General features: G+C 40.2%; 1 protein-coding gene across 3 annotated transcripts in view; it reads left to right on the top strand.

Moving 5' to 3' along the window:
• The window catches only part of NDUFAF2 (NADH:ubiquinone oxidoreductase complex assembly factor 2), a 185226-nt gene that overhangs the window by 109610 nt on the left and 58416 nt on the right, over positions 1 to 17200 (top strand). For all 3 annotated transcript variants that reach the window (XM_044932577.1, XM_025270500.2, XM_025270501.2), the window contains exon 2: positions 1054 to 1143. In XM_044932577.1, the coding sequence (XP_044788512.1) occupies positions 1054 to 1143 (90 nt within the window). The remainder of the gene's footprint in view (positions 1 to 1053; positions 1144 to 17200) is intronic.

Raw genomic sequence — 17200 nt, 5'->3', positions numbered from 1 at the left:
ATGCTTACTCCTTTGAAGGAAAGTGTTGACCAACCTAGACAGCATATTCAAAAGCAGAGACATTACTTTGCCAACAAAGGTCCATTTAGTCAAGGCTATGGTTTTTCCAGTAGTCACGTATGGATGTGGGAGTTGAACTGTAAAGAAATCTGAGTGCAGAAAAATTGATGCTTTTGAACTGTGGTGTTGGAGAAGACTCTTGAGAGTCCCTTGGACTGCAAGGAGATCCAGCCGGTCCATCCTAAAGGAGATCAGTCCTGGGTGTTCATTGGAAGGACTGATGTTGAAGCTGAAACTCCAATACTTTGGCCACCTGATGCGAAGAGCTGACTCATTTGAAAAGACCCTAATGCTGGGAAAGATTGAGGGCAGGAGGAGAAGGGGACGATAGAGGATGAGATGGTTGGATGCCATCACCAACTCAATGGACATGAGTTTGTGTAAACTCCGGCAGTTGGTGATGGACGGGGAGGCCTGGTGTGCTGCCGTTCGTGGGGTCGCAGAGTCAGACACGACTGAGTAACTGAACTGAAGTAGTTTAGAAGCTGCTTTTTCTAATATACCTAATTCTAAATGGAATCTATTCTTTTACCGGTTGATTCTCTTATCGTAGGAGGAAGTGTGCAATATCTAAAGAGAAAATACTTCTTTTAGTAGTGACTGTGTCATGTGCTTTGCTCTTAGCCGCTCAGTAGTGTCCAGCTCTTTTCAATCCCAGGGATGTAGTCTTCCAGGCTCCTTGGTCCATGGGGATTCTCTAGGCAAGAATACTGGAGTGAGTTGCCATGGCCTCCTCCAGGGGATCTTCCCAACTCAACGACTGAATCCAGATTTCCCGCATTGCAAATGGATTCTTTAACCTCTGAGCCACCTGGGAAGCCCAGGAATACTGAAATGGGTAGCCTATCCGTTCGCCAGGAGATCTTCCCAACCCATGAATCAAAACAGGGTCTCCTGCATTGCAGGTGGATTCTTTACCAGCTGAGCTACCAGGAAAGTTCTGACTGTGCCATGGGTTCTTTTAAAAATATAATACTCACTTTTGTCTTACAGGACAAACTATTCGAGAGAAAAGAATTGTAGAAGCAGCAAATAAAAGAGAAATAGACTATGAAGTGGGGGATATCCCAACAGAATGGGAAGGTAAGTTTCTGCTTTTAGTTATAACTTCTGGAAGGCAAATTATTTATATGTAAAATCATTAAGAACATGCATAATTTTATGTTTATTCTGTTTGCAAAAACTTTTACAATCTGAATTGATGAAACTTTTTTTAAGCTTTTGTATTTCTTTGAAAGTTGTGATGATGTCACATTTCAGGAAGCGAACAGTGAGAAGAACTATGAAGCATTAGCAGAGCTCAGACTAGGGTGAGGGGAGCAAAGCTCCATATATGCCGAATTGAAGGAGGCACTCATTTTTGTGTGCTGGTCCTAAACTTGCCCAACCTCAGGATTTGAATTCTGTTTCTTTTCTTTTTTTTTTTAAATTTTATTTTATTTTTAAACTTTACAATATTGTATTGGTTTTGCCAAATATCTAAATGAATCCACCACAGGTATACACGTGTTCCCCATCCTGAGCCCTCCTCCCTCCTCTCTCCCCATACCATCCTTCTGGGTCATCCCAGTGCACCAGCCCCAAGCATCCAGTATCGTGCATCGAACCTGGACTGGCGACTCGTTTCATATATGATATTATACGTATTTCAGTGCCATTCTCCCAAATCATCCCACCCTCTCCCTCTCCCACAGAGTCCAAAAGACTGTTCTATACATCAGTGTCTTTTTTGCTGTCTCGTACACAGGGTTATTGTTACCATCTTTCTAAATTCCATATATATGCGTTAGTATACTGTATTGGTGTTTTTCTTTCTGGCTTACTTCACTCTGTATAATAGGCTGCAGTTTCATCCACCTCATTAGAACTGATTCAAATGTATTCTTTTTAATGGCTGAGTAATACTCTATTGTGTATATGTACCACAGCTTTCTTATCCATTCATCTGCTGATGGACATCTAGGTTGCTTCCATGTCCTGGCTATTATAAACAGTGCTGTGATGAATATTGGGGTACACGTGTCTCTTTCAATTCTGGTTTCCTCAGTGTGTATGCCCAGCAGTGGTTGAATTCTGTTTCTGTTTCATTCTCTACCCACATGAACATCTTCCCAGGCGGCTCAGTGGTAAAGAATCCACCTGCCAAGCAGGAGACACAGGTTTGATTCCTGGGTTGGGAAGATACCCTGGAGAAGGAAATGGCAACCCACTCCAGTATTCTTGCCTAGAAAATCCCATGGACAGAGGAGCTGGGTGGGCTACAGTCCATGTGGTCGCAAAGAGTTAGGTACAACTTAGTGACTAAACAACAACCCACATAAACATGGGAAAGTAACTCATACTTCTCAGACTTAGTCTCCTCTTTTCTAAATTGTGGATAATATTTGTTTTAAATGCCATTTAGAATATTTGTTCAACTTAACAATTAGCTGCCCCTGTGTTTAGACAAGTATGGACACTTGATCCCTGTCAAGACTTTGGAATTAAGGTAAAAAGTCAAAGAAAGAACTAATAACAGCAGTCTTTCCATATGACTGGGAATAGTAACTTATGAACTTGGTAGCCTTTGGGGGACTGTCTTCAATCCACCACTTAACCTTTGTTACAGGAAAAAATCTCTTTATCTACCAAGAAGAAAATGGAAACCAGTCTGGAAAGAGAAGTACAATTAACCCTTTAACAGCACAGGTTTTGTTTTTGTTTTTTATTTTGTTTGTTTTGAACAACACAGGTTTGAAATAGGTCCACTTAGACACAGATTTTTTTCAGTAAGTTCATGCTATGGTATTACATGATCATTGGTTGGTTTATTCCGCTGATGCAGAACTGCAGATATGGAAATCTGACTGCAAAGTTATAGGTGGATTTTTAATTGCAAGGAGGTCAGTGCTCCTTACCCTGTGTGTAGAAAGACAGAATGTTTCCTAGGTTTCCAGCAACTTTCCAGTACCCAGTTCCACTTCTTTCTGAATGATGTTCAGCTGCAAGTTTGCCTTTGAGTTCTGTGTTATAAATTTTCCCTTTCTCTTTACTAGTTCTTAACCTAGTGCTTGGCACATAGTAAGTGCTCAGTAAGTATATACTGAATACTTAAAACTCTTGCTTGTTATTTGCAACTAAAGGAAACTTAACAGAAACACCAAATTGTGCTCAGTTGCTCAGTCATGTCTTACTCTTTGCAACCCCACGAACTGCAGCCCTTCAGGTTCCTCTATCCATGAAATTTTCCAGGCAAGAATACTGAGAGGGTTGCCATTTCCTATTCCAGGGGATCTTCCCTACTCAGGGATTGAACCTGCAACTCCTGTGTCTCCTGCTTTGGCAGGCAGATTCTTTACCACTGAGCCATGTGGAAAGCCCCATGCCTATCTTATACATCTTATATTTGTCAAGTGTTTACCTGTATACCTCATATTATGCCATCACTTTAAATCATTATATATATAGCACACTATATATGCTCAGCCGCTCAGTTGTGTCCAGCTCTCTGCGACCCCATGGACTGTATGTAGCCCACCAGGCTCCTGTGTCCATGGGATTCTCCAGGCAAGAGTACTGGAGCAGGTTGCCATTGCCATCTCCAGGGAATCTTCCTGACCCAGGGATCAAACCTGTGTCTCCTGTGTTTCTTACATTGGTAGGCAGGTTCTTTACCACTATAATCCTATGAGGTAGACCTGGCAGTTTTACCCATTTAACAGAGAATCTAAGTTCTAGAAAGATTAGATAAATCACCTGGGTAATATAGCTATGCACTGTAAGCAGTCATCCCTTTGTTTTCTAGTGGGTTTAGTGTAATACCTTACACATGGTAGCTATAGTCATTGAGTGATTTTTATGTCAGCATGTAAGTGTAAATATGTCCCTGGAAATACCTTTTCTATTTTTCCATATTAACTATGAAAATAGTAGAACTATGAGAAAAGAACATAAAAACAGAGACTTTTTGAAGAAATACAGACTATAAACTGGCAACTTCTAGAAGTAATTGAGCTTTCTTATTTTAACAGTTTCCAATGTTATAAGCCTGGGTGGCTAAGATGGTAAAGCATCTGCCTGCAATGCAGGAGACCCAAGTTCAATCCCTAGGTTGGGAAGATCCCCTGGAGAAGGAAATGGCAACCCACTCCAGTACCCTTGTCTGGAAAACCCCATGGACAGAGGGGCCTGATAGGCTACAGTTCATGGAGTTGCAAAGAGTTGGACACGACTGAGCAACTTCTCTTTCACTTTCAATGTTATAAGCTACATTTGAAATTCTCAGGTAATGCCTCCCACCTTCTTATAATGAACCTATTTTTATCATTTTTTCCCAATATTAGTATAGAATTAAAATGTTTATAGAAATAAAGAAATAGGTAATGACTTATTTTTGAGTGTTTGAGACTTTCAGAAAATCAGAATGAAGTTCTGATGCTTTTTATGGGTCCGTCTTGATCTAGTAATTCAGCATAAGTGTCCTGTGGGTCATACCCTTAAAATAAATGTATCATCTAAGCACTGAAACAAAAATTATTTTTATAGTGTTGCATATCAAGTAAATGTAAAAAATAAGAACTCCATGAGTGAAGTGTGTCAGAAAGAGAAACATAAATACCGTATTCTAATGCACATATACGGAATCTAGAGAAATGGTTCTGAAGAATTTATTTACAGGGCAGCAGTGGAGAAACAGACATAGAGAATAGACTTATGGACATGGGGAGACAGGAGGAGAAGGTGAGATGTATGGAAAGAGTAACATGGAAACTTACATTACCATATCTAAAATAGATAGCCAATGGGAATTTGCTGTATGGCTCAGGAAACTCAAACAGGGGCTCTGTATCAACCTAGAGGGGTGGGATGGGGAGGAAGATGGGAGGGAGGTTCAAAAGGGATGGGATATATGTGTACCTATGGCTGAGTCATGTTAAGGTTTGACAGAAGACAACAAAATTCTGTAAAGCAATTATCCTTCAATAAAAAATTAAAAAAAAAAAAGAACTCCATGCCATGAAAAAGTAAAGTAAAATATAAAGATGTACACAAAACACTTTATACAGGAAAGGAAAGAGAAAAAACTTAAATAATGTCAACCCCAAATGAATCTAAAGTATTTTCAGGTCCAAATGAATATTATATTTAATTATTAGTAGTAGGGTACAGGTTCCCACAAGCTGCATTTTCTGCCACAATATGTATTAAATGGTTCAACCTTTTCATCTATTTGTATACTAAACATCTATTGAGGACCTCTGGATTCATGAAGTTTACATTCTGGAATGGGAAACAATAAATCAGATAAATAACTATATGGTATGTTATTGGCCCCAGAAAATAAATCTGATAAAGGGAGTAGGGAGTGTTGGGGAGGGTTTTGCAGTTTTAAGTAATTTTTTAAAATGGCCTTGTTGAGAACATGGCTTTTGAATAAAGGCAGAGGAAGAAGCTGGTCATGCTGATAAGTAGCAGAGGAGCATTCCTGGAGAACCAGGGCTGAAGCCCTGAGGCAGGAGCATTTTCTGGTTTTTAAGGAACAGCGTGGAAACCAGTGTGGCTGGTAGCAGGTGAGGTTAGAAAAGCAATAGGATGCCCAATCTTGCAGTCCTTTTGTGAGAACTCTGGCTTTTACTCTGAGATTGGAAGGTAGTGGAAGGTTTGAAAAGAGTACTCATATGCTCTGAATTACATTTAACAGTATCACTCTGGCTGCTGCATTGCAGAGAGACTGGCTGGGGAGGGGGGCGGCGCCTAAATAAACCTTGGAGACAGGATGGTCTTGAAATAATTCAGGCAAGAGCTAATTGTGGCATGGACCAGAGTAACAGTGTGAGTGGAAAGAAGTGGTTGCATTCTGGATCTCTTGTAAAAGTAAAGCCAGTGGGATTTGCTGACACATTGGATGTGGAAAGTGAGAGGAGCAGTCAGTGCTGACTTAAACTTTTGGACCTTACCTGGGAAAGTGCAGCTGCTGTTGCCTGAGTGGGGCAAGACTGGAAGGAGAAAATTTGTGAGAAGAAATTAGATCAGTTTTGAAAATGAAGCTTGAGATAACTGTTAGATATCCAGGTAGAGATATTAAGTTGTATACAAGCCAAGAATTTAGTGGAAAAGTTTGGACTGGCAATAAAACGTTAGAGTTGACAACAAATAAATGGTATTGAAAAGCCAGGAGATAGGATGAGATCACACAGAGGATATATGTAAATAGAAAGTGAGAAGTTCATACGGTATGACCCAGAAATCCCACTGCTGGGCACATATCTGGAGAAAAACATAAAAATACCCTAATGTTCGTTTCAGTACTATTTACAATAACTAAGACATAGAAGCAACCTAAGTGTCCATCAACAGATGTATGGATAAAGAAGATGTGGTTAAAAAAAAAGAGGATGTGGTACAATGGAATACTACTCACCCATAAAAAAGAGCAAAATATGCTATTTGCAGCAAGATGAATGGGCCTAGAGATTATCATACTAAGTGAATTGAGTCAGTCAAAGACAAACATCATATAATATTCCTTATATTTGGGATATAAAAATATAGTACAAATAGACTTACTTACAAAACAGAAATAGTGTCACAAATGTAGAAAACAAATTTATGGTTATGGAAGGCAAAAGGGGAGGTAGAAGGGATAAATTAGGAGCTTGGGATTAACATATACACACTTGTGTATGTGTGCACGCGCTCTCAGTCATGTCTGACTCTCTGCACCCCCATGGTCTGTAGCCCACTGGGCTTCTCTGTCCATGGGGTTTCCCAGGCAAGAATACTGGAGTGGGCTGCCATGCCCTCCTCCAGGCATTCTTCCTTATCCAGGGATTGAACCTGCACCTCTTGCATTTCCTGCATTGGCAGACAGATTCTTTACCACTAGTACCACCTGGAAAGCCCATATACACACTGCTATGTATATAAAATAGATAACTAATAAGGACCTGCTGCTGCTGCTGCTAAGTCACTTCAGTCGTGTCCGACTCTGTGCGACCCCATAGACAGCAGCCCACCAGGCTCCACCGTCCCTGGGATTCTCCAGGCAAGAACACTGGAGTGGGGTGCCATTTCCTTCTCCATTGCAGGAAAGTGAAAAGTGAAAGTGAAGTCGCTCAGTCGTGTCCGACCCTTAGTGACCCCATGGACTGCAGCCCACCAGGCTCCTCCATCCATGGGATTTGCCAGGCAAGAGTACTGGAGTGGGGTGCCATCGCCTTCTCCAAATAAGGACCTAGTGTATAGCAAAGGGAACTCTATTCAAAATTCTGTAATAACCTATTAATATATGGGGAAATAATCTAAAAAGAATCTATATATGTGTATATATAACTGAACACCTGAAGTTCACTTTTCACCTGAAACTGACACAACCTTGTAAATCAACTATTGTTGTTGTTGTTGTTTAGTCACTAAGTCTTGGCCGACTCGTTTGTGACCCCATGGACTGTAGCCCACCAGGTTCCTCTGTCCATGGGATTTCCCTGACAAGACAGACAAGAATACTGGAGTGGGTTGCCATTTCCTTCTCCAGAGATCTTCCTGACTCAGGGATCAAACCTGTGTCTCACGAATTCTTTACCATTGAGCCACCAGAGAGGCCCCAAATCAACTATACTCCAATTGAAAAAAAGAATTATAAAGAAAAAAAGAAAGAAAGCAAGAAGTTTAAAGACTGAGTCCTAGGTTTTTCTAAAGTTTAGAGACAACGAAGACAAAAAGGAGCAGCCAGAAAGGGAGGAGGGAAAAAAGGAAAAGTTTCAAGAAGAAACAAGTGATCAACCATGTCAAATGAGGACCAAGAATTAATTCTTTGCTTTAAGAACAGATCCTGACAAAAATAGTTCTGTAGAGTGTTAGGAAGAAAAGCCTTTAGAAAAAAGAATAGCAAGAGGGAATTTCAAGAGAATGAGTATAAATAATGCTTATGAGAATTTATCTGTAAAAAACAAAGGAGAACGTTGAGGGTGTACCTGGGTGGGAAAGTGGAATTGAGAGGAATTCGATTGTGTTTTTAAAGACAATAGAAGTAACCAAATTTTGTAATAGTGATGAGAAAGTTCCAGTTGAAAAGAAAGCATTAATGATGCAGGAGAAAGACCTTGAGAAAGAAGATGGGACAGAATCTAATACGCTTGTGGAAGAATTGGCCTTTGACAAGAGCATGAAAAGTTCATCAGGAGGAATAGCAGAAAAGTAGAGTATATTGTCATAGATGGAGGTAGATCAGTAGATGTGGTGATAACTTGTGTAAATTCCTTTTTGATTCCTCCAAGTGAAGCACAGAGAGATTAAATAGCTCCCTAAACACAAACAGCAGCTATAGCCATGATTTGAACCCAAATTATCTGTCTCCCTGGTGGCTCAGATGGTAAACAATCTGCCCACATGCGGGAGACCCACATTCGATCCCTGAGTCGGGAAGATTGGACACGACTGAGCAACTTTCACCCTCACTTTTGTCTGTCTCCAGAGTCTTTACTCTTAATATTATCTTGTATTACCCACCTCATAATGACGAGGCCTATTTCTACTTATCCTTCAAGTAGTAGAGTAGACATGAATTTCTTTCGAAGTCTCTCCAACCCCACACCTCACCCCCTAGTGCTAAGTGGGATATTCCTTCCATGTTTTTCATCTCATTTTATGCCTCCTCCCAAACATAACGCAACACACTGTAGAACACTCTCTTAGAATATTCACTGTAGAATATCTACCTCTTCTCCCTGGACATGAAGATTCCTTAGAATAGAGTTGTTACCTTGTTCATCATTGTATTCTTAGGGCCTAGTTCAACACTTAACATAAACTAAGTGCAAGCTCAATCAATATTTGATGCATGAATGTATTTTAAATTGAAACTACACGAGGAAGAAACATTTTGGGGACTTAGCTGACATGCTGAAAACAGTCCGTTTTTAAAAGAAAGACATGAAGTGGCACACCAAAGTAGCTGGTTCCAAACATAAAGGACACTCAAGGTTCAGATGTGGGAGGTAGTATAGTACCAGCTACTGAACTTTCTTAGAAAGTTTCAGGGAACCTTTAAGTTTCATCCATGTTATGATACGTAGTTCTTATACAGAGCATCTCAAAAGTTTTATCTTTCTGATTCAAATCACAGTTTATCTTCCTTTTTCCTGTTTTGTTGTATTTGGTAAGTTTAAACTAATCTTTTGTTGATAATAATAAACATTGTTAATAAGAACCCTAATACATGCAAAGTAGAGTATAATAGGAAGAGACAGAAAGGTTCTGATACAATATTTATTTTTAATGGAATGTTAAACTTTGCTTAACCACACATACTCATTAAAATGTAAAAATAAATTTCTAAATAAAGTCAAGTAAAAATTAATTTTCAGATATATTAATCCATACCTGTCTATCCTTAACACAATAATGAATCAATTCAGTTCAGTCTCTCAGTTGTGTCCAACTCTTTGCAACCCCATGAACCGCAGTACGCCAGGCCTCCCTGTCCATCACCGACTCCCAGAGTCCACCCAAACCCATGTCCATTGAATCTGTGATGCCATCCAACCATCTCATCCTCTATTGTACCCTTCTTCTCCTGCCCTCAGTAATGTCTCTGCTTTTTAATATGCTGTCTAGGTTGGTCATAACTTTCCTTCCAAGGAGTAAGCGTCTTTTAATTTCATGGCTGCAGTCACCATCTGAAGTGATTTTGGAGCCCAGAAAAATAAAGTCAGCCACTGTTTCCAGTGTTTCCCCATTTATTTGCCATGAAGTGATGGGACTGGATGCCATGATCTTAGTTTTCTGAATGTTGAGCTTTAATATCTCAATAATGAATATCTCAGTATAAAAGTACTTTCATTGCATTATTATTAATAAATAATAATTGTTTAACATGCTTTTCTCAAACTACAGGAACATCAGACATAGATGGGGCCTTAAAGGACTACCCACCAATAATTTTCAAAATAAACTTCAAAAACTAATGTAAGGGCATGTCCCAGCATCAGAAGACCTGGGTTATGCTCAGGTCCTCCAATGTCCATTTATTATGTTGGTCATTTTGGGCAGATTGATTTACCTCTGTTTTTGATCTGTCAAATTAAAAGGCTGGGTTCAGTATCCTTTAAGGCCCCACCTATGTCTGATGTTCTGTGATTATATGAATCTAGAATTATCTCTAATCAACTGATGTCCCAATTCAAAGTCTCTGGACCTACTGTAAAACCAAATTGCTTGGCTGGGAATTATTGAGAGTTGCTGCTGATGTCCTTTATTAGATGATAGGATAGCTGCATGTATTAATTATCTACTGCTGCTTAACAAATTACCCCCAAAATTAAAGGCCTAAAATGACGAACTTATATTATCTCATAGTTTCCATAGAAACATAGAGTCAGGAATCTAGGCATGGCTTAAGTAGATCTTCTGTCTTAGGGTCTCTACCAAGCCTGCAGGCAAGGTGTTGACCTGGTCTGCAGTCATCTCAGTGCTTCTCTCAGGGCCCCTCTGTTTTGAAGCTCATTCACATGGTTTTGTCAGGCTGTGGAAGATCTATTTTCAGGCTCACTCAGATGGCCAGTGCCTGGCTTCAGGTTCTTCCTAGCTATTTGACTTAGGGCCTTAGTTCCCTGATAACTTTAGCTTTCTTTCTTTTTTTTTTTTTTCATTTATTTATTTTACTTTACAATATTGTACTGGTTTGGCCATACATTGACATGAATCCATCATGGATGTACATGTGTTCCCCATCCTGAGCCCCCCTCCCACCTCCCTCCCCATCCCACCCCTCTGGGTCATCCCAGTGCACCAGCTCCGAGCACCCTGTCTCATGCATCAAACCTGGACTGGCGATTCATTTCACATGTGATAATTTACATGTTTCAATGCCATTCTCCCATATCATCCTGCCCTCGCCCTCTCCCACAGAGTCCAAAAGATTGTTCTATACATCTGTGTCTCTTTTGCTATCTCGCATACAGGGTTATCATTACCATCTTTCTAAATTCCATATATATGCATTAGCATACTGTATTGGTGTTTTTCTTTCTGGCTTACTTCACTATGTATAATAGGCTCCAGTTTCATCCACCTCATTAGAACTGATTCAAATGTATTCTTTTTAATGGCTGAGTAATATTCCATTGTGTATATGTACCACAGCTTTCTTTCCCCCTCCCCTGCAATTTATTTATTTATTTTTAGAGATTTATTTATTTTAATTGGAGGCTAATTACTTTACAATATTGTATTGGTTTTGCCATACATCAACATGCTTTCTAAGTCTTGATATCAGGTACTGTTAGTCCTTCTTTTTTGAAGTTGTTTTGGCTATTTGAGATCCTTTGTATTTTCATATGGATTTCAGAATCACTTTGTTAATTTCTGTAAAAATACCTCCTGGGTTTTTGGTTGGGATTGTGTTGAATCTATAGATCTCTTTGCAGAGAACTAATATCTTAACAATAAGGATCTCTTGACCCCTGAACATTGTATATCTCTTCATTTAATTTAGGCATTCTTTAATTTCTCTCATCAGTTTGTAGCTTTCATTGTACCTATATTGCACATTTTTGTCAGATTTTTTCCTAACCACTTCATATTTTTGATGCTATCATAATGATAACATTTTTCAAGTTTAATTTCTCAGTATCGAATAAATATCAGTAGACTTTTATATATTGATTTTGTATCCATTACTTTGCTAAATTCAGTTATTAATTATAGTAGCCTTTTTAAAATAATTCCATTAGATTTTCTATGTAGAAGATCATGTTGTTTGTGAATAAAACATTTTTCTTAATTCTTTCCAACTTGGATATCTTTAATTTGTTTTATTCTCACTGATTTGCATTGGCTAGAACTTCCAATAAACTGTCTAGTAGAGAAGAGATAAGAATGAACAGTCTTGTCTTATTCCTTATGTTTTACTTTTTTAAATGTATTTTTGAGTTATCTAAAATTTTGTTTCAAATTTTTATATCTGTGTTCTTGAGGGATACTTTTTAGTAACTCTTTTTTTCTTGTCTTTTTGTGATTTTTGTATCAGGGTAATGCTGATCTTGTGAAATGCATTTGGATGTATTCCTTCTTCACAAGTCTGTAAGAGTTTGTGTTGAGTTATACTACTTTTTTAGGGCTTCCCTGGTAGCTCTACTGGTTAAAAATCTTCCTGAAAGGCGGGAGGCCTGGGTTTTATCGCTAGGTTGGGAAGATCCCCTGGGGAAGGGAACGGCTACCCACTCCAGTGTTCTGGCCTGGAGAATTCCATGGACTATATATAGTCCATGGGGTTGCAAAGAGTCGGATATGACTGAAGCAGTTTGGCATAATTTCTTTACTAGACAGGATATTCAGGTTATCTGTTTCTTCTTGAATGATCTTTGCAGGGTTGTATTTTCCAAAGAATCTGCCAATTCATCTAAGTTTCCAATTTGCGGGAGTTATAAAACAGACCATAATATTATCTTATTTTTCTTTTAATAGCTTCAGAAGCTGTGTGGTGTTAATCTCTTTCATTCCTAGTTGTTATAGCTACAGTGGGTACCCCCAGATTCTGTATTGAAGTCTTAACCCCCAGTACTTCAGACTAGGGGCTTGTCAGGTGGTGCTAGTGGTGAAGAATTCACCTGCCAATCCAGGAGATGCAAGAGAAGTGATTTTGATCCCTGGGTCGAGAAGATCCCCTGGAGTACGAAGTGGCAACCCACTCCAGTATTCTTGCCTGGGGCAGAGGAGCCTGATGGGCTAAAAAGTCATGGGGTCACAAAGAGCTGGACCCAACTGAGTGACTGAGCACACCTCAGGCTATATTTAGAGACAGTCTTTAAAGGGATAATTAACTTAAAATGAGGTCCTCAGGACAAGTCTTAATCCAATATGACTAATGTCCTTATAAGAAAAGTCCATTAGGACAGAGGTGTGAACAGAGGGGGGACCTTGTGAAGACACGGGGAGAAGACTGCAATCTATAAGCTGAGGAGAAAAGCCTCAGAAGAAACCAACCTTGCCACCACCTTGATCTCAGGCTTTCAGTATTCAGAATGTGAGTCTATGATTTTTCAGTGTCAGGGATGTTTTTAGAACGGATGCCTACTACAGTTTCCCTCAGTGTCTGTTGCCCATTATCCCTTGATAGGGGATGTCATCGGTATTGAGGGGACCAGAGCCTGCAACTGGATGTTGAGCGGGGTCTCTTCTTTGTTCTGTGGTTGTCACAGCCCTATCTGGGGCAGAATCTGCTCCCCACTTGTTGGAGTAGAAGCCCCCAGCTCCGTTTCTGAGTCGCGGCGTGAGGTAGGTGGGACTAGAGTACTTCCACTGGGAGAGGAGCTACCTAGAATTCCAAGACATGCACTCTGTGGTGTTGCCAGTCACCTGATGTGTGCGTTTACAAAGTGCACTCTTGTGGGCACTGACCTGGGCCCCTCCTCACCCACTGGAATGCAGGCAGTCGGCCCAGAAGCCCCTCAGGCACTGTGCTCACACAGCCACCAGCACAGCTCTGATGGCACAGACCCGCTGAAGTTAGGTACTAGGACCTGCCATAGTTGCGTGTATTCTCACACCTGGCCCCATTGTGGGAGTTGCAGGGTCAGTCCAGTATCCAGCTGCACTTGTACATGTGCACACTTGCAGAGCCTGCAGCTGCTAGTGCCAGACCTGCACACCCACAGGAGTACCAGTAATTCCCTCAGATGTCCTGAGGGCGCTGAGCTTACAGAGGCGCCAGCACCTAAATCCTCCAAAGACGCTGGGACATGGCTCAGATTTCAACCCCACCTCCACATGTGGGCCGCCCACAGGCACTTGCACGCTGCCAGAGCTCTTGGAGGCGGAGCTACACCTGCTGTGAGTACCCGAGAAGGAGAGTGAGGCTGCTGTGCGGCTCCGATAGCCGGCCAGCCTTCTGCCTTTGCACACCCCTGTTTGAGGCCTGGGCCACGCTGCAGACTGTGTCTGGGCAGCCAGCCCCAGCCCTTTCCCCAGGGCAGCCCACTGAAGGCGAGTTTCCGCACCCAGCCCCTGTGCACACCAGCAGAAGACCCCCATCTTGGGCCGGGTAGTGCAGTGAGGTGGTCAGGACCATCTGTGCTGGCCCTTCTTGGTTCTGCCTGCCACAAGCCAGCGGCTGCACTTTTCTCTGAGCCTCTGGAGGGCCCTGTCTGTCCTGGCTAATCTGTTGAAGGCAGTTCCCAGGGTAAAGGAACCTTTCTTCTTTCACAGGTCCCTCCCAGGGGCTCAGGTCCTTTCCCTATTTCCTTTTTTTTTTTCCCCCTCTCATCCTTCCCAGTTACATGGTGATCATTCTTGCAGCTTTGGATGTGTGAGATCTTCTGACCCTGTTCAGTAAGTATTCTATGAGAATTGTTCCACGTGCAGCTGTGTTTGATGTATTTGTTGGAGGAGGTGAGCTCCACAGTATTCTGTTCCACCGTCATGATCTTTCCCCCCTTCTAGTTCTGAGGCTTGTTTATGATTCAGTTGTATTTCCCTTTGTGGATTATCGGCTATATTCCTTTGATTTCTTATTTTAGTGGCTGCTTCAGGTCTTGTAGACTACGATATTCAACGTATCAGAATCTGTCTTTATGTAGTTATTCTACTTCATGCAGAGTACAAGAACCTTATAGAAGTATACGACCATTTTTTCTTTCTAACGTTTCTGTTGCTGTCATATATTTTAGTTCTACATATGTTATCATCTACAGTCTACATCATTATTTTTATTGAAACAGTGAGCTGGCATTTAGAGATGTTTAATTAATAAGGAAATATAACATTTATCCATATTGTTAGCATTTCTAATGTTCTTCAGTCCTGTTTGGAGATGCAGATTTCCATCTGGAATTATTTTCTTTTAGTCTATAAGACTTCCTTTAACATTTCTTTAAATGTGAGTCTACTGGCGTTGAACTCTTTCAACTTTTGCATGTCTGAGATATATTTTTAAAAGATGTTTTAAAGATATTTCTCTGCATGTAACATTCTAGGTTGATAGCTGCTTTGCTTTCCGTAGTTTTAACATATTCTACCTTACTTGGAAGTTTCTGTTGAGAAATCTGTTGTCATGCTTATCTTTATCCGTATGTATGTGATATGTATTTTTTTCCTGTGGCTGATTTAAAGTTTTTCTTTTTTTAACTGGTTTTGAGCAATTTGATTATGATGCACCATGATATAATCTCTTGTGCTTGATGTTTCTTGAGCTTCTTAGACCTACTGATTTGGTTTCCATCAAATTTAGAAAAATTTTGGCCACCATTTCTTCAAGCATTTTTTCCTGTGTCCTGCTTTGCCTCTCTTTCAGGTCCTCCATTCGCAGTGTTGAGCTGCTTGAAGGCATGTCACAGCTCACAGATGTTCTGTTTACCTGTAGAAACTTTTTTCTCATTGAGTTTCAGTTTGTATAGTTTCTCTTCCTATATCTTCAAGTTCACTGATCTTTTCCTTCACAATGTCAAATAACTATTAATCCATCCGGAGTATTTTTCATGTTGGCATTGTAGTTTTCATCTCTACCAGTTTGATATGGGTCTGTTTTATATCTTTCAGGTCTCTGCTTAACATGTTCAAACTTTCCCTTAGCTTTCTGAACATATGGGGTGCGGTTGTAACTGTTTTAATGTTCTTGTCTTCTAATTCTACCATCTGTATCTGTTTTCAGTTGGTTTGGGTAAGTTGATTTTTTTTCTCCTCAGTATGGGAAGTGTTTTTCTGCTTCTTTGTTTGCTCGGCAATATCTGATTGGATGTCAGACATTTAAAATTTTTGCCTAATTGGATAGTGGATATTTCTGTGTTCATGTGTGTGTGTGTGTGTGTATATATATATATATATATGTATATATATGTGTGTGTGTGTGTGTGTATTTGAGCTTTGTTCTGAGACAGTTACATTACTGGGAAACAGGTTGATCCTTTCAGGGCTGACTTTTAAGATTTGTTAGATGGAACTAGAGCATAGTTTCATCTACAACTAATAATTCTGCACTGTTGATGCAGATGGTTTCTCAGCACTCTGCTCTGCCCCGTCAGTAATGAGGTTTCCACTCTGGGTGGTGGGAATTGACATTGCTCTTGACCCTGTGCAAATCCTGAGTTCTGTTCCTTCTGAGCATTTCAAGTGGTTCTCTTCCTGATGTCCAGAGTTCCTCACTCCCCTGAACTGACCAGTGCTCTGCTGAATACTTGGTCTTCTGCTAATCTCCATCCAGAGTGTGCTCTCTGTAGCAGTTTCCTGTCTGGTAGTCCATCCTGTAAATTGTAGCCACCCTGCTCTCCATGGACTCTCAGCCTCATCTCCATAATTTAGGTAGTATGGTGGGTTTTGGCTGGATCCCCTCGCTGTTGCCACAGCCTAGAAACTGTCAGAGCATTGAGCTGAGGCAATTGTAAGGGTAAACTCTTGTTTGTTTTACATTCCCAGGGACCACTGCATTTATTACTTGATGTCCACTGTCTGGAAAATTGCTGTTTCATATCATTTGTCCCTGTTGCTCCATCTTGGGTAGAAGCGGAAGACAGCTTTCTTTCAGTGAGCTTAATGCATTTGAGATTCATTTGTTCTTGCGTGAATCAGTGGTCTATTCCTTTTTATTGCTGAGTAGAATTATATCATGTTGATATACCAGTTTGTTTAATCTGTTCATCAGCTGAAAGACACTGGGGTCATTTACACTTGATAGCAATTGGAGCCGCTGTGCCATCTGTATATCTTCTTCTTTTTGCCCAGCTATTTTTTATGTGGTTGGCTTTTTTCCCCTATTTGTTTCCTTTTAAGAATTTCTCATATGTCCTCTTTACAAGTCTTTACCACACATGTGATTTGCAAGTATTTTTTCCCAGTCTGTGTTTTCGTTCTCTTCCCTGTGCTGCTTGAAGAGGACACATTGATTTTAATGAGATCAGGTTTTTCATCATTTTTTCTTTTATGCCTCATCATGCTTTTGGTGTTGTACATAGGAAATTTTTGTCTAACCCAAGCTCACAAATATTTTCTTTGGTGATTTCTTCTAGAAGTTTTAGAGTTGTGGTTTTACATTTATATCTCTGATTCATTTTGAATTATATTTTGTGCCTGGTGTAGATATCAGTCAATTTGGACATGGATATGGATAGTCAGTTTTTTCAACACTATTTTTTAATTGTGTTAAAATATGTGTAGCATAAAGCTTACGATC

The sequence above is a fragment of the Bubalus bubalis genome, chromosome 19 (assembly GCF_019923935.1).
Source record: "Bubalus bubalis isolate 160015118507 breed Murrah chromosome 19, NDDB_SH_1, whole genome shotgun sequence".
Classification (NCBI taxonomy): domain Eukaryota; kingdom Metazoa; phylum Chordata; class Mammalia; order Artiodactyla; family Bovidae; genus Bubalus; species Bubalus bubalis.
The sequence above is the reverse complement of the archived record's forward strand: the minus strand, read 5'-3'. Positions and strand labels throughout refer to the sequence as shown.